The 27435-nt window shown below is 39.9% G+C and overlaps 1 protein-coding gene across 17 annotated transcripts in view; it reads right to left on the reverse strand.

Moving 5' to 3' along the window:
- LDB2 (LIM domain binding 2) overlaps positions 1-27435 on the reverse strand; it is a 379784-nt gene that overhangs the window by 29518 nt on the left and 322831 nt on the right. For all 17 annotated transcript variants that reach the window (XM_021286127.2, XM_065060621.1, XM_065060620.1 and 14 more), the window contains 3 exons: positions 22837-23009; positions 17610-17732; positions 15888-15971 (listed from right to left, as the gene is read on the reverse strand). In XM_021286127.2, coding sequence (XP_021141802.1) covers positions 15888-15971; positions 17610-17732; positions 22837-23009 — 380 coding nt within the window. The remainder of the gene's footprint in view (positions 1-15887; positions 15972-17609; positions 17733-22836; positions 23010-27435) is intronic.

Genomic DNA, 27435 nt, shown 5'->3' on the forward strand with positions numbered 1-27435 from the left:
TACAGACAGCTAATCCACGTGTGGGTTTCTGAAATCAATTGGAGAAGGTTTTCTCCTTCGTGATAGACAAAGGCATTTTTAGGAGTCTGTTCTGAGTGAGATCCTTGTTTATTTGTTTAAGGAAAGCTGTCTTACTTTAGCCCTATTCAAAGCCCATTATCTCAGCTCCCCAGAAAGAGTCTTTCTGGAGCAGAGGTTGATATTTCTGTGGAGACTCATGCCTCTCAGGTCCAGACTAAGAATTGCTCTTGGGGATCACCCTTACTGCACTATGGGTGGACTGCATAAATAAGATGACATAACAGCTGGGTACCAAATATCTTTGGTCAGAAGCCAGGATAAATGGCAACAGAGAAAACTACATTTAGTTCTGCACTGCATTTAAATTCCTTTTTATCTGTATATGACTCTTCTAGTTTTCCCAGTAGTCAAGTATGGTGAAGAGGAGAATGTGGTTTTTAGGAGAACTGATTTCCTGATTGAATTCCAAAGAACCATCATTTATCTGGCAGGCTGAGCTAGAGCAGTTTTTCTTCTTATTGTGACAGAAGCTGCCCCTTGATCCTAGCAGAGGAGCAGCACTGGGAACTCACCTTCATCCAGGGTTTTGCATTATAGTACCATGTAAAGTATTAAGGACTTGTAAACAGACCATGGATGTTTGGCCATTTAAGATTCAAGAGACTGTGCCAAAATATTCCCTAAGCCTTGATACTCTACAACCTTGTATTCTGTCTGATTCAGAGTTTAACGCATTTCTGGGTTCATGCCACAATGGGAAGAGGCTGTACCTAGGCATGGACAAAGTTAAATCTTTACCTTCCATGGCTTTACTTTACATGATGGGTATTTGCAAGCTTCAGGTCCTGTCCTGTCCTTATTTGTTTAGTGCCAAGAAGGCAAATTAAAACAGGCTGGCCATGTGAGGACCACAGGCATAGCTGAGGACACAGAAGCTCCTCTCCCAATCACAGCATTTTACTGCATGCACAACTCTGCATCTCCTCTGAGGAGGATCAAACCCCAACGCCAAAACCACTGCCAGCAGTGGAGTAACAGGTTTGCATAGCCCCTTACATCTGGCAGAAGAAAGCCCAGCTGCTGGACATGATGCTGTCAAGAGATCATTTTGGGGGGGATTCCAGGAAACTTCTCTCATGCATAAAGGTCAGCTTGTGTCCAGCTGTCAGCACGGGCAACACTCAGCAGACCCTCGGCTCCATTAGTAAGAGGGGTAGCAGGCAAGGCCAGAGCTTCTGCTTCGCCTTGCCGGCACCACGGGACCCCCAGCCAGGACCACTGCGGTGTGTTTGTTCCTAAATTTGTAAGAGGTCTAAATCAGTCAGGGAGGAATCTGAATCATGAGTGCTCCCTACCGTTTTATGTGGGAAGATCAAGCAATACTCTCTGCTGCTCACAGAATAAAAAAATATATAGAAACGCTTGTCATGGTCACTAGAAATGACTTTGAGACACCTAACAGCCTAGCAGTAAAAAGTAGTGCTTTTTTTTTTCCCTTTCTATTGACTACAAAATTGCCCAAGGTCACCAATAAGCAAAATGAAGGCTCAAAATACCAACTCCACGTGCAAGCTTGAAACAAAGTTAAAATTATATCAAATCAACAATAACTCATTCCCATGGTGTTCCACCTGCCCTCATTAGGTTATACAGAACAAATGTCAAAGAGATAACATTCAGGAAAAAGGTGTTCTTCTGATAAGGAAAATAGCTTTGTAGCAGTTCCTTTGGGGGGAAATAAATAGTCTTCCTTCCCTCCTTTTAAAAACAGACCAGCTGATCTATTACTAGATTTGTGCAAACTTTCACACAACAAGGTCCTTAAACTACTGTTATACTTCATTTGTGTCTTGGTAAAACAACGTCATAAGGTCCCAAGATTACTATCTCACAGTGATTTCCAGATAAGACTTGCAGTTTACATGTACAAATATCTTTTTCTTAGTTGCTGGCACTGCAAGCCCTTGCTTGGAGTTTGAAAGTCAAGCTGTGTTCCTTCTGTCTCATATATCACCACAATAAAACACTGCACTCAGTGCTTAACAATTCTGTTGTAAAGTGCGACTCAGAAGGGAGGTACTCCTCTAATCTTTGCAAGCTGCATGACTTTGCAGCACTAACAAAAGAAATCAAAGAGTAAATTTTCACTTTATTCAGACGGGCACACAAGGACCAGAGGTATTCAAGAAGAAGCTGGTATTTTTTTACAGATTTTAGTCCCATTTTGTGGACCTGGATACACACTTCCAAGTGTCAGGGCTTCTCCATGGCGTTCAGGAGTTGTCCTCACCTCCTGGAACACCTTGTGTAATGTACCAGTTGGGCACTTTGGTGCTTGGCTATTACACACCTGCCTCCAGTGTAGGCAGCTGGCCTCTGCCAGAGGCAAGTAGAGGTATTTCTGTCACTACTAGAAGTGCATATGGGAGGGGAGTTAAAAGAGGCTGCCATTTCTCCTGCTAGCTGACAGAGTGAATTGTTATTACCAACTGTGATCCTAGTACGCAGAACAATAGTAGCATTTTCCTGTGACAGAAAGAACAGGTACACACAAGCGTGTGTTTCTGTTAATATAGAAAAAGAAGAATGAAACAGTGGTAGTGATACCAGGCAAAAAATTAGGAGAGCTGATCTTCAAGCTCATACTTGGTCTGTGACCGTGATCATAACACTAAATACAACCTCAGAAAAAAAAAAAAAAGGATCCAAAAGCACCTACACTCAAGCATTCCACTCCAAGAGTATGAGCCATCAGAAGTCTTGCTGAGGCATCTGTGTTTTACCTGCCTTGGTTGAGGTGTGCCTGGCACATGCCCAAACAATTCAGAATTCACAAAACAGTGTGCCTATGCAATCCTAACAAACTAACTGTGCCAGCACCATTCACCAGCGGTGAAGCCAACTGGCAGGGAATGTCTCACCTTCATAATGTTATGCATTCTCACGCACCAATACAGGAGACCACACATGAGTTGTCTTCCAGCAAGGGACTCTATATCATGCCAAATTCTGAACCGTACCCAGGAATTATTTGAGAGTCAGCAAAGCAGGCCAGGAAGAGCTTTAAAAGAGCATAGACATTGCATTCAGGTGCCTAAGAATATTGTTAGATGCTGCTTAATATACTAGGATGGACATAACCTGAGGGTCTTGAACAGTTAAATGGGCTATAAGTCTGACAGTCCCGGATGGCTTAAGTATACAGAAGTACAAATTGAGGATGTAGAAGAGAAAACACCAGCACCTTCCCTCTAACCCACTGTTCAGTGGCTCTTCAACTAAAAAAAAAAGAGTCATGAGAGCAAAGACTGAATTACAGAAGTCCTCATTCTTAGTCAGCCATGCTCCCTATCAGGTGAAACAATCTGGCTCCTTTTTGTACTCTCCCTTCTGACCCAAGGAGCCATGCCCTCCTGGTTGCATCTCGGCCCAGCTTCAATTGGCTGCCCACAGCACGCACTGTTTTTTTTAGCCCATTTATGGTGCATCAGCACACGAGGCTTTGAACTCTGTCAGGTTAAGGAGGACACTGACCCATGTGTAGAAACTTCTGGGCAAAGGTTCTGGAATACCAGATAAAGCAAGGCAGCACTTAGCACCTCCAATGCTGTGCTGTAAAAATAAAAAAAAGAATGGCTGGCCAAAAGCAGCATGGCACAAATGCCTGTAATGTCGCAAGCAATGAACTCTGGTCAAAGACAACACTCTAACTGAAGGCTGTAATGAAGACCTAAGTCTGCCTATTTCTTTACGTCCTGAGCATCCTAAAGCTCCTCACTTGTGAAATGGGTATAATGGCTTTTATAACAATATTGCTAGAATAAAAAAAATAAAAATTGCAAAAAGATCAGATACTATGATGATGGGAGTGCAGGTAGAGCTAGATTTTCAGAGTCCACAGAAAATACGAGAAGGCATAACGAAATTCATTATAGGAAATGGCTTTACTATGCTAGAACTTTCAGGCATGTTATCAATGATGTCACGGACATATACTTTAGCAAATGTACGTGGATGAACTTTCTTCCCCTCTTCATAATTATTTCTATTTTATAATAGCTGCAAGAGCCTGCAGGCAGTGCATTTACTTGTACTTTTTGGATGGCTGAAGTCATCTGTTTTGCCTGATGCTATGCAATTCATTCAAGGTGTTTAACACCGATAACCAACCACAGATGCACTCCCTGGACTTTCCCATTGCCTCAGTAACACATTGTCTAAAATGGCCAACTAATATGTGGGGGTTTTTTCCAACTAAAACTGGGGAAACCACAGAATTTATATTAATATAAAAATACCTAGGCGATAAGCAAAAAACTAAAAAAGTCATTATAGATTAATCCCTTCTGGGTTTTGTTTAATTTTTTTTGAGTGCTCCCAAGTGGGAGGTTGAATTGTTCATCACCAAAGGCATTTTCTGCACAATCATGATTTCTATGATATTCTATAGATTCAAACAGCCTTATTTATTAAAACACAGAGGGTTAAGTGTTATTAAATGCATGTTCCTGACAGCCCCTGCAGATACGAATAAAGCAGCTAATGAGAAGAAAAACTGTCCATATAACCTTATTCCAAAGGTATAGATATCTTTAAGCCAGATTGTGAGGACAAATAGTTGTTTTCACTTTTATATACATCAGCTTCCATGATTACACGTAGATGAATAGCTCTTTGGACTGTATCCATAACTAGCCTCAGAATTTGATTCCATCCTTACTAGTAGGAAGCTGAGCAAAGATGAACTGTATTAATCGCCTGGGAAAGCATATGTTTATGGGCCTAAAATAAATGAGTATGAGCAAAATTTAACCAGCTCACCGTTTAAAAGCTTTGTTAACGCAAGCCCTGTTTTGGCCTGGGTTGTTTGTTTGTTAGTCTGTTTGTTTTTTAATAACTCAGTATAATTCCACTTAAATCAACAACCCTCTTGCAGTTGATATCCTCTGAAGTTCTTTCTAATGTGATTCTTGTCCAGAAAGAAACTATAAAAGAACAAAACTTTGAACAATGAAATCAAACACTGAAAGTTAAAAATGTAAGCTCCCTTTAGGTTTGTGGGGGAATATAAATTAGGGCTAAAAGCCGGCATGATACATCCATCTTGAGAAGTACTAAGCAGCCACAACTTCTATTTAAACAAAGGCATTATCAAGGACCAATAACTGCCTTCATAGCAGGTGTTTAAAAAAGCTGCTTTCTTCTTTAATTTTACAAAAAGGAAATGGAGAGAAAAAAGCCTAAAATATCACTCCAAACCAATCAGTGGTAAAAAAAGGATTTTGTTTTATATTTTGACCCTTCCTATGATTTCTGTGGTTTTGTATTCTCTTCACGAAAATGGTCTTTAGCAGAATTTGGTGCAAGAAACATGAGCAGACACCATAAGCAGAGAAGTAAGAGCATCTTCATAGGCAGTATCCTTCTCACGCCCCCTGGGGGCTACAGTACTTTGGCTTATGTTGGTAGATTCAGTTTCTGCTGCTTTTCCTCTTGCTTCATGTATTTCTAATCCCTGCTTTTGTTTGGTCTAGAAGGGAGGCAGAGTCTTGAGTAGTGCACGGCTGCTCCCTTGGTCTCAGCAGAACCAGGTCGATTGGCAGAGGGCTTGGGAACAAGCCTTGGAGGTCAGAATACAACAGTGTCCACCTGTCCTTTGCTGCTGTGAAGTTCATTAATTAATCTGTTAGAGTTCATACCTTGTATTTCTAAAGGTAATGAAATAGATAAATAGCACAGGAGCAGCTTTGCACCCAGTTATGTCACTCTGGAGAAAAGCTGCTGCTTTCTCAGATGTTATTCCAGTTTATATACTTGTGCAGCTGAAAGCAGAATTCTTCCTTAACATCTATTATAATAACAGTAAGTTTACTTTTTGTAACAAAGTGGTCCAGAGTAGGAATTTAAATATTAAAATAAGACTACAGGAACCAACCTATCCTTATACTAAACTAGAAAGAATTCAAAGAAGCTGAGAAATAAAGAGAATAGATGGTCTTCAAGATACAATTATCCACCAAGAAGGTGCACAAAAGAAACAAAAAGTGTAACGAATACGATTTTGGTGATAACGTTGAAAGACTCCAAGAATATATGTTCTGTTCTGAATCATTTTTCATTCTCCTTACAATGTCAGCTATCATAATGAGCAAGCTGTATTTCATGTTCTGTTTCTTATTGCAATTATTTTCATAAAATTAATTCATTTTAAAAATTGCATTGTTCAAGGGCACTTAGCAATAGAATATATGATATTATCTCTTTTGTGTGCATGAACATTTCATCTCACACAATGGGAAAGAAAATCAGTAAGGCATCCAATGATACCGTGGAATACCATCACGATACTGGGAGAGTTATAAAAGACAGAGAGTTGCTATTAAAATAGACTATAATATTTCAAATGACACCGTAGCTCTAATACATCTTGTCAAAAGATAATTAGTGGAAAGGTCCGGTGTAGTGTTTAGAAGATTGAAATTTACTTCCTTCCTTTGCATATCATTATCAGAAGATTATTCCATTTTATATTTCATTACTTTGATTGGAACTTGTAGACCTGGGATCTACATTACACTGTGGTGTACAGAGTGGGAATACTCCTGATGAAGCTGGTGCAGCGAAGCACCAGAGTGAGACAAGGTCTGCTCTGGAGAGTGCTGTGATCTCTGCCTAATCACCAATATCACTCGTTTAGAGAGTGCTTGTGTTTTCCTTGGAGGTTTTGATCCAGCATAGTTGGGTCCAGTCCTGCTTTATCAATACGATGCTGTGAAATCTAGGCTAGGGAATAGGGCTCTGGGCTTTTCTTCATTTGCTTCATACTTTCATACTTACTTTAGCAAAATCATCTTATCTTGGGTAGAAATGGTGCACAGTCCTTTAATTAAATCGGCTCTAAGTTTTGCCTGAACGATTAATAAAATGAGAAAATTCTCTGTCTTTCTATGAAAGCCATATTCTTTTGCATTCATTCATTCTATTCCTAAACTCTTTCTTCAAATCAGATCCTCAAGTTGATATTTGTTCCTTTGGGCTCACCTAAGAACTATAATCTGTGGCTAAATCAAGTTAATATTCTTTTGTCACAAAACTCCAAAACAAACCAACAAAAAAACTTGCAATAAAAATAACCAGTTGTTGTTGTTGTTGTTGCTGTTGTTGTTGTTCATGAAGCATGGCGTTTTCATGGCTAAAATTGCCCAAGGGAATGAAGAAATTAATTTCAATAAGTTGGATTTCATGGCTATAAAAGAGTTCTGAATAAATGAAAAACAATGAGATGACACTCAGATCAAAGGAGATATATCCATTGCCTTTAATGAATGTTGAACTGTATCTTTGATTAACGAACTGCCTTTTCTTAGGAAGTAACGGTCTGGCAGCAATACCAACTGGAAAAGGTAACAGGGCACTGGATTGAGGAAGCAATTTGTGGTAGGGAGGAATATTCAATATAGCACTGTTTTCTAGCTGTGCAGAACACCAGTACCAGAAGTGACACAATTTAGATGGAAACCTGTGTTAGCATTTTGAAAATGTCTTCTGCCTCCACTCTGCTCACAAGTCTAACGGGTGCATCAGTACAGGTCTGGTTCAGCACCTCTGCTCATCGGCACTGCCTGGAGATTCTCCACGTTACATCCTATGGGTCTGCCTCAGGTAAGGGAAACACAAAATCATGGGCTTCTGTGTATTAATTTGATATACCTGATGATATTTCCTTTAACATGAATGGAAGGTATGCTTACAAATCAAAAGTAATGCACAGATTTGCACAGCAGTGACCACCAGATAGACACTGATACTCATGTATGTGTACATACAGCAGTGCAATAGTTTACCAAAGTTTTCTAATAGGTCAGTACAAACGGAGAATATTTGCAATTAATTGGTAAATTGTGAAACAGTATGGTTCATAGAGTACCTACAAAAATGTGCATTCCATTTATATCCATATGTCCATATATATAGATCGATTTTTTTCACTCAGAACCAGCAAAATAAATCAACCTTTTCTCTTTCTGCTTATTTTGTTTTCAATTCAAGTTTTGTAAATTATGGTAATCTGGTATGAGAAAGAGTCTGCTCTAAATTGTACCATTGAAATTCAGTACTCATTCTGCTGAAGTGAATAAATTTATAGCAGTGTGAGGCCATAATAGGTCAGACAAAACTGCTATAATGTTCTCAGATCCAGAAGTAAGAAAGAGAAATTTACAGCTTAGGATCTATAGGACTCCCCTGCATTTTCTCGTGTTCTCCTTTCAGTGCTGGCAAATTTGGAGATGAGGTCCAACTTCAAGACAGATGCCAGCAGACATGAATCCACACTGCTGCTCTCTTCCCTGCCCAGCACAAGTAGCACTCAGGGAGGTATTAAGGATGGTCATCATTTGGGTGGAAAGGACTAGATTTGTGTTTTTAATCAGATCAGTCTCCTGACCCAGCTCTGACACAAGTACAAGGGAGGTGACTGGAAGAGAAATTTAGCTTTGTGCCTCTAAAACCCAGAGAAGCCCAAAACTATTACTCGCTTTTGAAATGCTTGTTCTATTTTACTGTTTAGAGTCAGGTTTTGGTTTTTAGGGTTTCTGTTGTGAAAATAAAATGGTGAGATTACAGCAGAAAAAGCGGGAGTGTATGGACAGACTGAATGACAAAGTGGAGAGGCATCCTTCATATGGACAAGGATCGGAGCATCACACAAGATAAGAGCTTTTCAGGAACATTCTGGAAATAGGATCAAACTCCAGAGCCCAAAGCAAGCCTCCAACAGATCTAGACACGGAAAAGACAAATTCAATCTTGAGATGCATCAAAGATCTCTCTAGCAGAGACGGGTAAGCAGAAATGTCATTTTACCTATAAAAAGTGTCAGACAAAGGGGAAGGCTAACCAGTACAGTTAACTACATATAGAAAATTATTTTAAAAGATTATATGACCTAGTTGCTTGTGATATCACAATAAACAGACTCATGAAATAATCTTTCTCAAGATTAAAAACACAAGGTGGGGGGGGGGGCATAGGATTCACTTTCCAAATTAAGAGCAGACCAAAAGGCTGCCATAAGCTTTCCACAAGGAATACTTCAAGTTCTAAAATAACTGCTTCCAAGAACAAAGATTTGTACCACCGGCTTTACATTAAAGCCTATTTCTCGACCTCCTCTGAGCACCCACCCCTCCATGCATAACAATTTACACCAAACACCCATGGATATTCAATATTAAACAACTAATTAAAATTTTTGCTGTTTTCATTGCTTTGAACAAGAAGCTGGTTTTGGCATTTTCAGGTCTTCATACAAATTGTACCTCTGCAGCTCTCATTCCTAAACTTAATTAATAGTTATTATTATTTATGACTGCACTGCATACTAGTCCAAGCTTTAATTTGGTCTACTAAAAACAAAGCCTGTGGCTGTGTTCTTGGATTTTTTTTTTCTCATCTTCTTTTCTGAAATAACACTATTAGTTCAAATCTTGTAGCTTGTTCTATATGGCTAGTGCTTTGTCTTTGTCTCCCTTTTTCTCTCTTTTACCCTTCTGACTTCTTTTATTTTTAAACTGCTCTAACTTAACTTCATTCTGATGTCTTACTCATGGATGCTTCAAGGACTCACATTGCTGATTATCATCCTTCCATTCTCATTAGTCCAGACCTTAATTTTATTTCAAAGGTCATATTTATGGTATGTCCAGTGGGCATGGTAGCTGGCCTGTATTCACACACAGTATATCTTTCTCCTTAACTGATACTCATGAGCCTGGTAGCGCCCTTTGTGTGAAGACTGGCCATCACCATATCCAGAATACCATTAAAATTTGCCTCTTCTCCTGAAATCCCAATTTGTTCTCTAATCACTTACTCTCTGTTGCTGTTACCCATTTTTAACTGACTTCTGAAATTCCTGCTATCCACAAACACTGAAGCCCGTTTCTGAGCCATGAGAAGCAGAAGTGGCCACTATTGCACCAGCTCACTGTACTCTCCAAGGTCTGGTTTAACATTGCCTTCTGATTTTTTTTTTTTTAAATGCTATTTGGTTTGCTCCATCTTTTTCTTTCTTTTTTTTTTTCTGATATGTGCCACAGTTTTCCTATCTATAAAACACTTAATTTGTTTTAATAAAAGGCTCAGAGATCAATGGACGAAAAGCATACTACTATTATTATTATCATCAATATAAATGTTATTTTTCCAACCTGTATCCTATCTCTGTTCCTTCAGATTCCATCTTCTCATCAAAACATTTCTAAACTGGTGCTTCATTCTCTACCTATCTTGTCTTCTGCAGCTCTCCCATCCCTGATCCCTTGTTCCACTCACTCCATCCTGACCACTGCTTTTTTAAAAATTGTGCTGTATCTTCTGCTTGTGATGGAATAACTCTTGATGTAACTAGTCTGTGACGTTTTGTCGTTGTTAAGAACGAAAAGCTAACACTTAACTGTGTGAGCTGTTGCAAAGAATACATCTCATTTATTATTCTGAAAGTAACACATAATACTGTCCACAAAGCATTAGATGCATAAAAGAGAGGAACAGAAACCACTGTGATCATTACTAAAATAAATGCTAAGAAATTACATTACCAGGAAACCTTGGCATAGTCAACTAATTATAGTTGGCACAGACAGATTACGGGTCACCAGCTATAGTCTACTAAATCCTACCATGAGAACCCCCTGATTTTGACTACATTTAAATAGGAAGAGCTGTTCGAAGCTGAATTTGTTTACGTTGAAAATTTTCATCATTTATAGGAATAAAATCTACAAAATGTTGTGTCTGCTTTCAGCACCTCCCGTTCCAAGGATTCTTTAAATGATTAAATGATCCAAACCCCATTCTTCGAGTGCTTGTGAAACCTTAATAGAACTTTTTACTAATATCTGTCAGGATACAGCTACATGAACCCATACTCTGCTTCCCTAGCACCTCACATTCAATGCACAGCACAAAGGAAATGAAGTTGTTGTGTGGGGGACTCCATTTGTATCTATGGAGACATGGAAACGTGGCAGAAGCACAGATCAAGGAACTGCAGAACAAAAAAGGATGAGCTTCGAGTAACCCAATGCTGCTATAACAAACTGCCCCTGCCCTTAAGCTCTACTGTGGTACTAAGTCATGGAAAAAAGCATTTTCACCATTGCGTTCCCAGGAACACCATCTGCTCCTTTTTCAACTATATAGCCAGTGTGAGACAACAGACTGAATCCAACCTTGATTGCTTTGTTATTCACAAGATGAAACTGCAAGTGTTCTGCAAAATCCGACTGGCCACCTCCCCTTGGCTGACCCCTGTGAGTGCCCCAGTGCTCATCCACATGCCCCAAAGCCACGTGTGCACACTGGGTATGACAGTAGCTGCCCAGCTGGTCAGTGCTATGCAGCTGTTAACATTTGCACTTGAGGTACTAGAATGATGCTGCAGAAAAAGGTTACGAGGAATCGAGCAGCACCAGACTGGCTCCCTTCTGAGTGAGGGCTGGTCATCCCGTGCACTGCATGCATCAGGAACACTGGGGGAAACACAGGGCATGATGATGTTTTTAGAAGATGATGACACAATATAATTCAGAAAGGGAAAGGGATTAATATTGCATGGGTAACTATAAATAGAGTATCCTGTGATTTCTTTTCCCTGGGTACCTAATTTTGCATCCTTAACATGCTTGCATGTAATCCTTCTCCGTTGAATACACACGGACAGCTGTGAAATATTGACCATATAGCTGACATGAATTGTTACATATTAGGAGCAAACCAGCTCCAAAACTGTTTAAATTCACATCCTTTCCATGCATGAAACTGTATTTAGAAAAGCAAATTTCTTTGCACATTAAAGGAAACTGTTGCATGTGTGCCTGTTTTGCATGTGCAAAATAAAATTTTGCATACACAACAGGTACACATGCTTTTGATTGCAAAGTAAGTACTGCCTTTAGAAAATTGTGTCCGATTAAATAATTCATGTTATCTTCCTAGCAGAAGAAATCTGGAAGTGTCTAGCGAGGAACTAAATTAGTGAAAGTGGGGATTCAGAAAATATTGTCCTCTGTGTTGCAATTGTTACACTCCATTATTGGTTTATACAGAAATCAAACAAATTGCATAATTTGTAGCTCAGACAAGCCTTGGTTAGTACAGCCATACAGGATACAAGGGAAAAGGGAAGTGTGCGCTCCCTGCCTGGATACCTCTCCTGCTGCAGAGCGGGAGGGCTCTGCCACGCTCTCACTTTGCAAAGGTAGATGCCGATTCAGTTCCATTAACACCAATAAGCTGGCTATCGGAGCAGACCACAGCATGGGCAGGATGCAGTAGCTACACCTGGGGAAGGGCTCTAAGAAATCAAGCCAGCCAGTGCAAGAAAGCAAAGACAAACCAGCTGGGCAAGACGCAACCGTATTTCAAGGCTCAGGCCAAGTAGTCCTGTCTAACTGAAAGGAGGGGCTGGCTTTTTAATAATGCCAGAAACTTTGAGAGAATAAATAGTTTTATAGAAGGCAGAAAGAAACATTTGGGCTCCAAATTATGAATAGTGCTTCTCGTATAAAGATACTGTTTTAGAGTACATTCAAATCCATTACACATTGAATATCTAAACAAAATAGCTGAGCAACTAGAAAATTACATAGAAAAAAAATAAGGTAACGCATGGGGACTAAGTTATTGTAGCTTGGTGGAAACTGTTGTTTTGAGTGTTATCTCCATCTTCAAGCTCTGTACAGGATTCGCTTGCTCCTGGACTTGTACTGACTGAGAGTAGGATATAGGTCTTGGCCTTATTATCTGATAGTTCATAATATCTACTGCTTGATGAGAAATTACATTTTAAAAAGCTTGATATTAATTTAAAACCTACAAGGTTTTGCTCATTATTTCTGAGACAGTCTATTCAACTCTAGTCAGCAGCTACAGCAAAGCATGCTGACCCCATTGATGAGGTAATCAATTATGCTTGAACAAAACAAACTAGTAACTAGAAAGAAAGGAAGCCTATGGTTTTATATAGAGCCAGAGAAAACAGGGAGAAAGAGCATTTGGCAAATGACACAGGACAAAACATTTCGTTTCCAGGTTTCAAGAAGATATATTTTAAATTTGTATTAAATATGATTTACAAAATCAATGTTCTTCTATGCTGGACAGCTTTACTCAGAGTGAATGAAGACAAACCTGGGCATGCATCCAAAGCTGTGGCTCTACAGGCATGTGGCACTCTGGAACACCGGTTTACGTGCCAGCAACTGCAATTATTCCAACTAGCAATGATTTAGCATTCTGTGATGTCTAGAATGTAAAAAATCCAGGCTATACCTTTGTATCACAACTATCTGAAACCCAGGTTTAAATTATGCCTTTAAAGAGACTGCAGCACAGCTTGCTGCTGTGTGCACATTAGAGAATAAAAATGATTAATTCTGCCCATCAGTGAAGTTTTCGCTTATGAGTATCACAAGCGTTTCCTGTGTGCAGCAGAAAAAAAAATGAAAATCATTTTTATGCTTAGTTTCAAATCCTTATTCAAAACCATGTAACAGTGCTAATTACTAAACACAGGAAAGACTGAGTAAAATACCATAAAATGTTGACTTAAACAACAAAAAAACCTCCAAACACCACCACCACCAAAACCACCACCAAAAACCTCTACAAGACACCTTAAACCCATGTGGATTTACCACACTTTTTAGCGACTGATTTTACAGTCCTGAGTTCAGAATAGATTTTTGTGTTAAAAGTAACAGAAGAAAGTAATTGGGAAAGAAGTAAATCAAAATGGAAAGATATCATCTAATATGAGCTCCCATGATGAGCTGAACATCTGAAAAAAGAGCAGAATGATCACTTCCTCACTGCAAGAATGAGACACGCAAAGACTGGCTTGGGAAAAAAAATATTTCCTTTTGGAATCACCACAGCAGGAGCCAGAGGAAGCTTTGTACCCAAAGACCTAACGTTGTCTGTTAAGCTAACAAACTAGTCTGGAAGAAGAAAAAAAGTAAGACTTCATCTTTTCATCCCCTTGCACTTCGCTGCTCATCTCCCTAGTGCTTATCTTGATTCCTGAACTTGAAATCCCAGATTTCTTTTTCTGTGGATTTTTTTCTGCCTCTTTTATTATTTTTTTTATTCTGATGGGGGGAGCAGCATGGGTGCCTGATGCCAGCTACATCCTACCAGGGACCTGCCTTTCTCATTTGCATTGTCACATTCAGCGGAATATGCCACAAGGGACTCAGAAGGAGCCGGCGATGGAGCGAGCGCTGTACATTCAGCATGGCCCCTTGGCCAGCCCAGACGCTTGCTGGTGTGTCCAATTGTGCTAAGGGGATCAAAGACCTCAAAAACAGGGCAATGCCTTGTGCCACAGGACAATAGCCTACTTAAGCCAGCTGCTTGCTGCCCAGTTTGCCATGAGGGTGTAGCAAAAACTTGGTGTGACCGAGGAGGAATCCCCAGTGGGGATTTCTGGAGAATGTGCTCTAGGATGCCTCACCACGAGTTGATGACAATCTGGCTATAGGGATGTTGCCAAAGCACAACAGTCACTCTCTGTACCAAGCCAGAGACTAAACTAATGGTGACAATACAATATGTACAACATACACATATTATTCTTGTATTTGCAGGCGGAAAAATTCTAATGCAATGTATTATTCCCCTGAGGTTTTATGTCATATTCTTCTTTCAGTTACGCCACAGCAGACATGCTCTGCATAACTCAGAATATAATTCCCACAGTAACTTTTATGCTGATACCGCATAAGAACAATCAACAATGGGAGAGAAAGGATAACTACAGGCCATTCATAAGCTGTAGGGACACCGTGAAAGAGATCTCACCACACATCTCAGTCCTGCATACTGTCCCTCTTGGAGTTCAAAACACTCTGGAGTAGGACTCCATCCATAGGGAAGTTGTTACAAGGTTCATAGACCTGAATGAAATGCAGCTAAAATAGAGACTGTCAGATACAGCTCTATGTTAGACTGCAAATAACTGCATTTTCTCGTGTTCTTGTTATCTTCAAAAAAGCATCTTGATTAGCTACTCAAACAACTAAAAGGAATAAAATCAGATGTTCTTGGCCAAGTTAGCTTGGTGTATTGATTAATTTGCCTCATTTTATCTACTAATGGCATGCCTAGAAATAACAAAAATGTCTGAATTTTAACCTTGAAATATGAACTCTACACTCTGTTTCAGTGTATGCATTGTAAGCCCACATCAGGGAATACTTTCAAGAATAAAAATAAACTTCCAAACTTCGAATGCACTTTAAGGGTCAAAAAGCAATGGGAACAAATGCATTATTTAATCATAAAAAACACACTCGATCCAGTGCACGGCTGAGGAGGGAGCTCAGGCTCCCAGAGGCAAGTGAAGTGAGGACTGCTTGGAGGGGCTGCAAACAGGGCTGGAGCTGAGCTCTCACTCAGCTCTGCCTCTGCTGGGGAAGGTCCAACAGCTGGAGAAGACAGGCAGCTCTTAATAAGAACGAGCTACCATTTTGTCAGGAACAGTAAGAAGAAAGAAAGAATAGTAGGGAACTTCATGCTTACAAAAAATAACGCTGTTATTCAAAACTGAGAAGAAAGACCTTTAAAAGTATTGGCTACTCACACACTGCTTTGACTCCATGATAAAATTCTTACCCTTTTTAACAGTGTGTTGTTAGCAGCTACATCTTTATTACAGTCTCTGTGTTTCTCCTTCATTCTCATTAAGAGTAAAGTCCATTTCTTACCTGGCCGACACACACTCTGCTATCATTACCTTGACTCAAAGCTAACAGTAACTTTTAAAAAATGCTCACAATAATCATCGGCTATAGTACGCTTACCCTGAGGTAGTTGAGGGTGAAGTTTGTCAGACCCATTCGAGTGATGTTTTTGGACAGCTGCTCCAGCACCTGAGGGTCTTGTGCCTAAACAACACAGGAAAAAAGAATTTTCACTTTGCTTTTTGTCTATTTGTTTTTCTCTGTTTGCTTGGTGGAGTGCAGGAAGGCTTCTCTGAAGAGAGAGGTCATTTCTATGTAAAAGAAAACAACATATACATTGATGCTAAATTTATGTCATAAGCTACAGAACTCTGTTTGCACAGGAAAATACAAAACCTTACAAATGAAAAACCTTAAGAAATTGCAACAAAATAAAGACCATTCTCCAATATCTGTCCATTCAAGAGAGAGACCTAGGAGGTCTAGTCATGCACAGAGATGCAAGAGAGCAGGTCCCCACCAAAGGGATCCTGAGGGATCACAGTATACCTTGAGCCTCCCATTTGTTGGCTGGGAGCCCCAGGAGACTATGCAGATAAAAGGCAGGAATAAAGAAGGTATTGCTTTCTTTCTGTGGATAAGAAACCGAAGCAGAGAGAACTCATCAAAGCACCTTCAGTGGAGCTGATCATGTAACTGGCAGTAAGCACAGACTGGAGAACCCTTCTGGTCAACGTTATTTTCCCAGAATTACACAGGAAAAATGCAAGCACATTTCTTCTCTGACCCGAGACAGGAGCTTTACCTGTGAGACCAGCCTTCTCTTTAAAATGAGATCAATCTCATTACTAAAATTAATACCTGCTGGTTGCTGCCTAACCTGGTCTGCTCTCTTTGAATTGCAGCCCTCTAAATACACATTGTTGCTCATGGCCATCTTCGTGCTCCCTTCATGGGGAACTGTTAAAGAGTTCAACAGGTCAGCCCTCTAAAATAACTCTGAGACAGAAATGGAGGGGTAGATTTTTAAAGGTGTTTTCTTCAGGCCTGTAATAGCATTTTAAGAAAAGTCCAGGCTGCTTAAGTTATTTAGAATTCCTCACTAAGAATATATATTTATCTATGGATATCTAAGTAATTTGATATCAAAATACAGGCACATATTTGGGCCTGTGTTCTTACCCTCTGTAAAATCATAGTCCTGCAATTAATGTTGTGATGGAGCACTACTAATCTGAACAATTCTACAGTTCAGAACTGAAAGTGGCATTAAGACTGTCCTCTGTTTCTCCCCAATTTTTTACTTTATAATAGTTTAACTTCAACCTGTAGAATATTTACTATTTTCATGTTCCACTGTGTGTGTTTTCACAGAATTAGTAAAAAAGAAAAAAAGTCTTGAAATATGAAAAAAGAAGATCTGGATTGAAATTCTAAAGGTTTCTAAGTAAATATATGGTAATTACTTATTTTCTGTCTCATACAAGTTTGGCAGTTTGCTTAATTTAAAAGCTAAATATAATTTGTACCTACGATTATGAAAATTCACTGAATTTAGTGTAGTTCATACCAATAAGAACAGATTATGAGCCCGAATCATAGACACCACCAAATGGGATTAAAAAGAAAACTATGTGCTAAAACAAAATAAAAACATAGCAACAGTGGCAACAATAGAGCACTGTGAAACACTGCAGTGGTGAAAGAATTTGTAAATGGACACAGTTGCAGGCAAAACAAAATATTTATAGTTAATTGCCCTGGGTGTGAAATTTGCTGGAGTTCTTCATAAACCTAATCTCATCTCTTTGCATTAGGTCAAGTGAAAAAAGGATTACTTACATGCATGGCTAGAATGCTGCGTGGGACTAATTCTCTGTACTGTCTAATAGTAAAGTGCCATGTTTTTATTCTCATAAGATCATCAAAAGTAAACTCCAAGATAAGACGTCCTTCTGTGCATACCTAGAATACATAAAATGCATGAAATAAATTCCCAGGAATTTTGTTTTCAATGGTATTGTATCATCGATTAAACAACATTTAAAAATATCAGAGCAGTATTCTATTGTTCATTTCTGCTAGGTAAATTGTTTTTCTTTCTCTTGGGGGAAAAAAAAACGAATGTGGGAAAATTACTTCATAGGCCTTACCGCAGAGACAGTAACTTATAATAGATTTTATAGCATTTTACAAATACAGAATATTGTGTGTGCTAAATCTTATTTATTGCATCAGTTCTCTTTCCCTCGCAGTTTGCTGTTGCTAATTAATGAGTGAACCTTGCAGTGGAGGTGGCTGTGGTGCCACTGCACACAGTTGATGTCAAGTTGCTGAACCAGTCAGTCCCAACCTGGTTTATGTCGCCCTTTCCTTACAATAGCTTGGCATATAAACCTTTCTTTCATGTCCCGTTGGAGTACACAGAACCCTGGATGCCTGTGGCCAAACCTGATCTTTTTCCCTATTTTTTTTTTCATTCTTGTCTTTTCTAGGCATTTTACCCCATTTTCATTTTTCATTTCTTATCTACTTTTATTAACCCCACCCTTCCAAGGGAAGGCAGACAGGGTGTCTGCCACAGCAGGCTGGAGAGCCAGGGGAACAGAGAAGAGCTTGCAGCCGTGGACATGGGAGCTGCTTCCACAGAAAGTGGCTCACGCAGCTTTATGAGGGGTCTAGTCTGAGAAAGGAGAGAAAATATGGGAGGAATAAATGTAGCAAGTGGGTACTACCTGGAAATGAAAAGTAAAATAAATTACGGGGGACTTTTAAACGACTGTCCACGACTTTATGTGGAAAACCCACCGTGGCTGTGGTGGTCTTTAAGGTGAAAAATACAGGCCCAGCATGGTGTCCTGACTGGAGTACTGTAAATGATGCATGATCTGAAAATTAACTCACTCTGTTGCTGACTTTTTTTCTTTAAACCAGATGTTTAGACTTACAACTCCTATTCAGAGTAACTTACAAATGTGGGGTATGGAAATATTGTAGAAATAGGGTGTAATGGCTTTCAAAAGAAAAGGTTCCTGTAACTTTAATTTTAATACAACTAATAAGTGATTGAACAATGAGCCATCCCACATTCAGCTGAGTCTGCTGAGCATTTTTACAAGCCCCAATTCAGACTCGGCTAGTTACCACTTGGGCAACGTGTCGCTTTTCTGTTTAACACTTCACTTAATGTCATCATGGTTTTTCCTCCTGGTTGTTACTGCAAAAACAAGTAGGCAATTTTAACAGGTATATTACTGTAGACCTATGAAGGAGAATCTTGCAATGGCTTCTCATCTGCCCTTTTCAACATACCTTAGTGATGCCTTCACTTTTTTAATGTGACTTATTTTGTCATTTGACCCTGGTTTTGATTTTCTTATCAGTCGCACAATGATAAGGAATTACACATGGGTACACATGTGCACACATAAGGACTCATACAAGAAGAAAAACATGTCATATTAATGTAACTGTGTTGAGGCCAGAGATCCTGACTACTGAGCAGTTAACATGAAAATATTTCAGGTTTAAAATATTTTTAAATAATAATACCTGTGCCTTCTCAAATGTTTCTTCTGTTAAGATCAAAACCCCACCGTTCTTAACATATTTATTTTATGCACTGGCATTAACAAATTTTAACAGAAAAACTGGAACACATACCTCACATCACAGTGGTAAAAAATTATACATCTTATAAAGGAATTTAATTTCCTTAGGTAGACCAGAATTTTACACATTGCTTTTAATCAATAAAATTGGTGCAGTTCTTATTTTAAATGGGCCTCTTTTTTATTTTTTTAAAAGCTGCCTTTTACATAGAATCCAAAAAATCAAAAGGGTCTCCAATTAAGAAAACATTTTCTGTTGTGCTGAATTCATGTTACCGTACTGTGAGCTCTGACATTTTGTTTCTGTGGTAACCAAAATCAGCTGATTAGTTGGCATGGCAACAGAAAAGATGTAATCCCAGCAGACACACTCTAATCAATGCCCCCAGCACAGATGGTCTCCGGAGGATCAACAAGAAAGAGGCTGGCAGGCATTCAGTGTATCACGTGGTTGCTCTAGACTAGGCCAGGAAAAAACTAAAAAAGAACATTTCTCAAACTAACCAATTGCTTTTTAACCCCTTCACTGCACTTATTAATTGTAGGAATTTCAACTGCTCGCACCTATGAAAACCAACTTGGGTCCTGTGCCTTTTTGCTCGGAGTCTCGCTCTCCTAACACTGGGCATCTTTAAAAACTCTTCCCCTTTTATTAATGACCATCTCTCAAACCTGACTCAGTGCTTAAAAAGAAGCCTAAAGATTACACAAATCTGGTCAATACCTGAGATTGTTATTAAGGATTAAAATCACTGAGTTTTGAGGGCTTCACCTATAAAATCCAGTTGATGATTGCAGGAAGAGAACGGTTCGAACACGGGGTGCTCCCTGCTGTAGTGGGAAGGCACAGATCCCCTCTGCCACTCTATAAGGGAATACAAATAAACATCGCTAACTGCAGAAAAACTGTTTGCCTACACGTATAGTTGGAGTGTTGGTAATACGGTGAAAATAGAGACTCAGGAGAACTCCTAAAGCTTTCCCACACTTGGAGGAAAAAAAGCATCTGCCAGGTAAACAAACATGATAGTTAGGGCTTCAGTCTCTTCTTTTACCACATTTAAGTCATGCCATTGAACTGTATTTAATTCTTTACTGTATTTATTTATACCTTGATAAAAAAAAAAAATTAAAGTGTGTCACACTTTACAAGGACCTCTTGCCTTCTAAAGACAAGCTGGACTCTTCATGTTGTTACTGTTAGGCATGTTCTAGCCGTATTTGTTTGAAAAAAACCTGGAAATGCCACTTTATATATTCATCCAATACTGCTGTATGCAGTGAGTTGCTCTAACTAGGAAAATGTCGCAAAGAATAAAATGCAGCTCCAGATTTCTGATTCAATACATGATGAGAACTGTTTCAGCCCATTATATTAGAAGCTAGTGAATTTGCAGCTTACAAGTTGTGAAACTGAAGCAGCTATTAACAAATGTAATTAGTCTGTATTTTTGCTTTGAAAACCTCCTTATGGTAGTTCCACTGGGTCAAATTCAGACATGATTTAAGGAGCTACAGAGTCCATGGTAGTGCTGCTTATTATGGGAACCTGCCTTGTTCCACTGCCGATGCTGTGAAAGTTTGGAGTCTACCTTTGGGTACAAGATCTGTGCCCTCAGTATCTCTGCTAGAAGTTACACATACACAGCTGACACAACATTCAGCTATAACTTATTTCTGAGACAGTAATATACTCTTTTCTCCCTTATTCCACCAACTACTGTGTTTTATTTCAAACTTGCTCTTACTAACACAGTCATATTTTAAAACTGTAATTTTTCTCCTGGCATCCAAATCACATCCCCAACTGAACTTTTCTACCGGGATACAGAGGTTTATATTGGAATCCACAACAGAAACATGAAGGCTGGAGCCAGCCGTGTGCTGCCAGGGCTGCAGTGCAGACGGAGGGTCGCTCTGCACACAAAAGGATGGTGCTTCCAGGAGGTGACTGTGACCTCCTCGCGTGAGGTGTGAGCCCAGCCCCGTCCCTGCTGCTGGCCTGTCTTTGACTTGCTGGATTGTAGTCTCCTTTCCAAAGTAACAATACTGTAACGTGCTGTTACAGTAAGCAAAATAAACTCACTGAATCAAGAAAAGTGTGTTTGTTTACTGACTAAAAAAACAAACAAATAAACAAACAAACCCCAAACCTTTTATTTGCTATTGGGTTAAAACTAACAGAAAGGGAAATGACAGAAATCCCTTTAGGGATCTACGGGAAGCAGCAGCCACCGCACCCCCTGCTCACGTCCTCCGCACCTGGCCAGCACGCTCATGGCAAAAAGGTGCTACCTTGGAATAGCTGGTCTCTTCGCATTTATCGCTCTCCTTGTTTGTGTCTGTGTAAGGCACAGGGGCTGCAGCGGGAGAGCTGGACCGCCACCACCACTACCAAGTGCTCACCTCCCAGCTCACCAGTGCTCTGCACACTGGTGGCTGCCTCTCCCTCGTCTTTGACTCCACTCCAAGAGCCATTAAGATGTCAGGGAAGACACTGCGAAGAGATGGGACTCACATAGGTGCTGAGAAAATATCAGCCATGTGGGCCCTGGTCATGCTGCTGTGAAAAGCCGGTGCCTGTTTTGACTCTACAACCTCCACAATCCTGCAGGCCAAGGGCAACATGGATGGGATACCTCCCCCTGCTGCCCCTTCTCCCTTCGTGCTTTTCTCCATGCAAAGGTTAAAATTAATAGAGATGCACAAGTGCAAGACAGAAAATCATCATTTATGCCTAATTTATGAAAAGGTACATTTCCGTTTTGAAAATCAGTTTACTGATTTTTTTTTTAAATATAAGAAAAAATTTGTTTTAATTTCTATTTTCCACCTTTTTGGTACTGTTGTTCATAAATATATGGCACTTAGTTTAATTACAGGACTAGAAGTGTCAGATGCGTGAAGATAATTCACCATCAATTACAAATATTGAATATTCACTAACCGCCTGATCCAGAGCATGTTTAAATCAATTGACTCCTTCCATTGACTTCACTGCCCTTTGGACAGGCATCCTACTGTATTAAATCACTATTTTCCTAGAGATTTATGGTCCTTGTACTGGGTAAGAATCAAATGTAAAGCATACCATACCAAATGGTAGGTACCAGCAATGTGAAATCTCAGTGTTGCTTTAAAATCGAGCCCAGAGAAAAGGAGATGGGCAGGTGGAATTTAATTAACGTGCAGCTGATGGTTCTGGCAACCTGGAATTATGTGCTTCTCTTGCAGTCTTTCTGGGAGAATTGCAAAGGATGCCCACAGAATTTTCCAGCCACGTAATGAATATAAAAAATAGTAATTAAATGGCTTCAAGGGTTTTCAGTATTAGAAATAATCTCAGTCTACTAGAAAAATGCAACAGCCAATATTTTTCACCCTTATACACACTGAAAAAGAAAAAACAACAGAAAAACCCAAACCAACAACATGCTTTACTGAGTCTTCCCTGTTACCTTGGTAAACATGGGTTTTCCATGCTGAGTGACCATGGTGCATTGATCACAGTCCACTGTGATGGATGAGTTGTGGTATGACTCTTTTGAGTGCTTGAGAATGTAATACAGGTCTGTTACACCTCCTTCAAAGACAGTGCTAAAATAACGAGGAATGAGGGTCCTTCCAATTGCTGTGAGGAAAATACAAAGCAGAATTCAGCAAATGCTCTAGGTTATAAAATCTCAAACCATTTGCTAACAGAACATGAATAATTTTAAGCGCAATGAAATCAAACTTTCATTTAATGAATATAATAGATGTTCTCTGTCTGCTGCAGAAATAAAGTTGCGCCTGCTTGCATTGAAATCAGTGCAAATGGCTTACTCCATTCAGAGGGAGTGGGCTCATCTTATTTAATCTTTTTACATTGATGGTGAGTTAGAGTCAGTCTTGAAACCATCTGCAAAGTTTTTTGTCCTAAAGTAATTATTATACAGAAAGCCACATGGTGTCAATTCTGACTGAAAGTCGGATATTACTCATAAATGCATAAATACAAGTGGTGAGCATTTACAGAAATAAACTCTTACACCCAAAAAAGCAAAGCACATTTGTACAGAGGGGTTGTGTACACATACATGTTTCTTGTGTGTGTGGGCACATGTGTATTTATATATACCCACCCACATGTAGACACACAACACATGCACACACATTCTTGATTGAATAGCAGGGTTACTGCTGAGAAATCAGTCCTGGATGGAAGAAGAACCTAAGATTGCAGTACCATATATGTTACACAATTTGTGACTACCCACAGGTCTATCTGAAATCTCTCTGTAGATCCAAGGTATTTATGTCAGAGGCCACAAAGTCTGAGCAAACACCTGAACCAGCTCATATGTACCACTTAAACCCCAAACTATGGACTCAAGGTACCCAATTCTGCAATAGTTACTTGGGCAAAGCTCTCACTGAAGTCACACCTCTCACTTCAAAAGCAGTTTCAAGTAAGTACTACAAAGTCTAATTCCAAATACGTAATAGTAATGGTGAGCTTCTGAGAGTACTTCAGATGCAGAAACCAGCAGAAGCGCTGACATCAAAGGCAATTATCTTGTATGCAACTGATGTTTTCCATCTCCTTTTTTACAGATAAATTCAGATGCAACCACAAGACTGGCATGACAGAACACTTCAGTTTATAATAGACCGATACTTCCATACCGAATGACTCATTGCTTTGTATGCATTAATCAGTCCACAGTAATTCTGAGTTGTGGATACATAAAAATCGCCTCCATTTTACAGAGGGAAAAAACAAGTGATCTAAACTGTATTTTGGAAGAATGAGAGAGAAAAGTCCCCATCAACAGGCAAGATTAGAGTTTATTAGTTCCTAATTCTTGATTGCCTATCAGGACTACGCGGTGACTCATGTCTCTCTCACTTGTGGTATACTTTTGAAAGTAATTTCTAAAAAAAAATTAAAGGAATTTTGTCAGCATATGAACAAAGGCTCCTGACCCTAAAAATGTATTTCCAAGTGGGTGTTGTAAATTAAAATGTACTGCGTTTTCACAGTAGTTCTGTGAAAGCTGTTTCTGCTTTGTGCATTACAATGTGCAATATTGCATGTACAGTCATAACACACATTATATAATGAAAATATATGAACATAGAAAATAAAGACTTGTTAAAGCTTTTGCTGTAGTATTAGATATTAATGTAATTTAATGTACAAAATACACCATGCTCTCTGGAAGTGGCTGACAATTTAATGAATAAGTTGAATGACTATTCTATGGCTCTAGCTCCTAAAAAACCCACCCACTCATCATGCATATATTAATTTTTTACAGTCTTTTAATTTAATTTAGAAAAAACTGAAGTCCAGTGTATCAGCACAGGATTCAAATCAAGCTTTACCTCAAATTTTTCTATGTTGGTATGGTATATTGTAAAACGTGAAATTTACCCATCAAGTTAATTTCTTACTCCCCTAAGGCTAATTAGTGCAAATTAAATTTCCTGCTAATCATCCTAAGCAGCGAACGTGTGATATGAAAATCCAGCATTCCTACTGATTGTGATAAACCTCTATTCACGTGACGTATGAGCTGCATAAATATATTGAAACTATTTTAACTGCAGTTTATAGACCATTTCCAAAGTAGCATCATCATATGGTGTTGTTTTTTTGCCTTGTATTCACAGCTACAACACATTAAAGAAGGCTAGAAATACATTAAATACCTTATTCTTATTAATTTCCCTCGTAAGCATTATCTATGGTTGCCACAGGGGTATGCTACTGTGAACAACAAAGCGGGGGACCAAGAGGATGAAAAGGAATAGAGGTGCACACAAGGATATGCAGAGCCTGTCTGTAAAATGAAAATAGCTGGTGCAAATGTCCAGCATAAAGGATTATAGCGAATATTCACCTCCTGAAGAAACATTAATGGAAACCCATATTAATAAGGAGACCTGTTCTTGGCTCACCATTTTGCCTTGCCACAGAAGACTGAAGTGGTTTCAAGGTTTTGGTTCTCTTCCTTAGGCTTAAAAAGATCACTTAATTTCTAGGACAAATAGGAAACTCTGTACAGCAGTAACAAAGCTTACTGATGCAGGAGATGGTATTTCTGAGAACAACAAAAGCCTGTGAAACTGTTCCTATAAAGTCTAGGGGTCGTCACAAACTTCGTGCATTTTAAGTGCAAAGGACTTTTCCTTGATTTTTCTCCTCCAAAACATAACTATGTATATAAGCATTCAAGCCTCTGTGTGTGTGTGTGTGTGTGTGTGTGTGCAGCCCCAGCTCTGCTGCATGCGTATAGACAATCCTTTCCTGGGCACAGGAATATGAACACGTCAAACGTGCTTTTCCTCCCCTTCTGGCAGTGATGGACGTGCTCAGGTGTGGATGTACACACTCCACCTGTGCCTGACACTGCACATCTCAGCAGGATTTTAGTAACACCACATATCTTCTGCCAGAGTCAGCTGAAGGTGCTTCCTAGGAGGACTCCAAGTAACATGAAGGCAGGATTGTGGGACAACTTGATAGCTGTGGCCACCTCCGGATGTAGTTTAGCCATCTTTGCACCAGAAATGTGACCTCACACCTTGCAGAACACAGAGCAAACTGTACACCAGCTTGGTTTTGGCTTGGCAGTTCCCCAGAGGCTGTCACAGACAATAATGGTAAGTACAGTCTGAATAGCGTATGGTGTAATATCACACCAACAGGGCTGAAGAAAGCCTTACATGCCACTGCTGGTGGAACTTCTTCATGTTTTAGAGCTTGACTTTTAGTCCACAGCGTACACTTTTAAGACGAAACCATCTGAGGATGGTTTTGTAGTGCTCATCCCTCCCACACCACACTTCCCTAAAGGAGGACCACATGGATACTCTCAGAGCCATGCACAGTTCTTTGTCACAGGAGCTCCAAGGGCGAGCATTTGCAGTAGCAGGTGGAGTAAGGGGAGACTCCTGTCAGTTCCTTTCCTGCTGTCAGGGCCCTGAGAGCCCTCCAAGAGAACCCCAAGAGCACCCCTGCTGTGGGCTGGGCTGCCAGCCAGATTTTCCTTCTAGCATCCTTCCAGCCCAGCTACTGCAAGGCTTTCTGCCTCCATCCTCCTGCAGAGCCCTGCAGCCAGACCTCCTTCCAGTTCTGTCTCCTATCCAACTGTTGCTCTTTATTCTTTCTCCAGTCTCCTTGATCACCTACTCCCGTGGTCCAATCTCTCACCTTATGGTTGGTTGCTTTGCATCGGTTATCTTCTGAGTTCACTGTGCAACACCCAGTATCATCCTGTCTTCTCTCCCCCACCTCACATGCTGCCCCTTTTTCTCTTGCTCAGGGAGGCTCATTACCGTTCCTAAATCCACTCAATTTCCTCATTCTCCTTACTTTAGCAGGCCCAGGTATCTAGTTTCAGTCTCCTCCACTCTCCCCAAAATAATGCCAGCCTCACACACACGCTTTCTCAGTGCCCTTCCTACCCAGCCAGGCAGCCCCAACTCCTCCTCCCAGGCTCCCTGCCTCAGCAGTCTAAGTCATCCTTCTGGAGCTTGATTTTTCTCATTTTTTGGTAGTGTGTGTGGGGTTTTTCTGTTTTGTTTGTTTTGTTAGTTTTGTTTGTTTGCTTTTGTTTGTTTGGGGGGTTTTTTGTTTGTTTGTTTTTGGGGGGTTTTGTTGTTGTTTTTCTTTGTTGGTGGTTTTATATTTCCTCCCAAGATTCTCCCTCTGATCTTTTCCCCACTCTGCCTCTTCCTAGCAGCAGATTCTTTCTCTAAACAAACCTCATTCCTCCTGCCTTCCTTCAGCTTCTCATCCAGCAAGGGACCAGGCAAGAGGCCTTCGTCCTGTGCCCCCCACCCACCCAAACATCTCCCCATGTTTTTCTCACTGATGTCCAACTCTCCCTTACTGAATCATCCTTCAGCTTCTTCTTTCACCTCCTGGTTTCTGTTTCTCTCTCATCTCTCACATTGGTGTCATCTTGCCCTGAATTTTTCCCTTCCCTTTTTACTCCTCTTCCCTCTTTTTTCTACCACATGCAGGTCAAGTTGCTTTCTTCATGGGACCACAAGTTACTCTTTGC

Source organism: Columba livia, chromosome 4, assembly GCF_036013475.1.
Source record: "Columba livia isolate bColLiv1 breed racing homer chromosome 4, bColLiv1.pat.W.v2, whole genome shotgun sequence".
NCBI lineage: Eukaryota > Metazoa > Chordata > Aves > Columbiformes > Columbidae > Columba > Columba livia.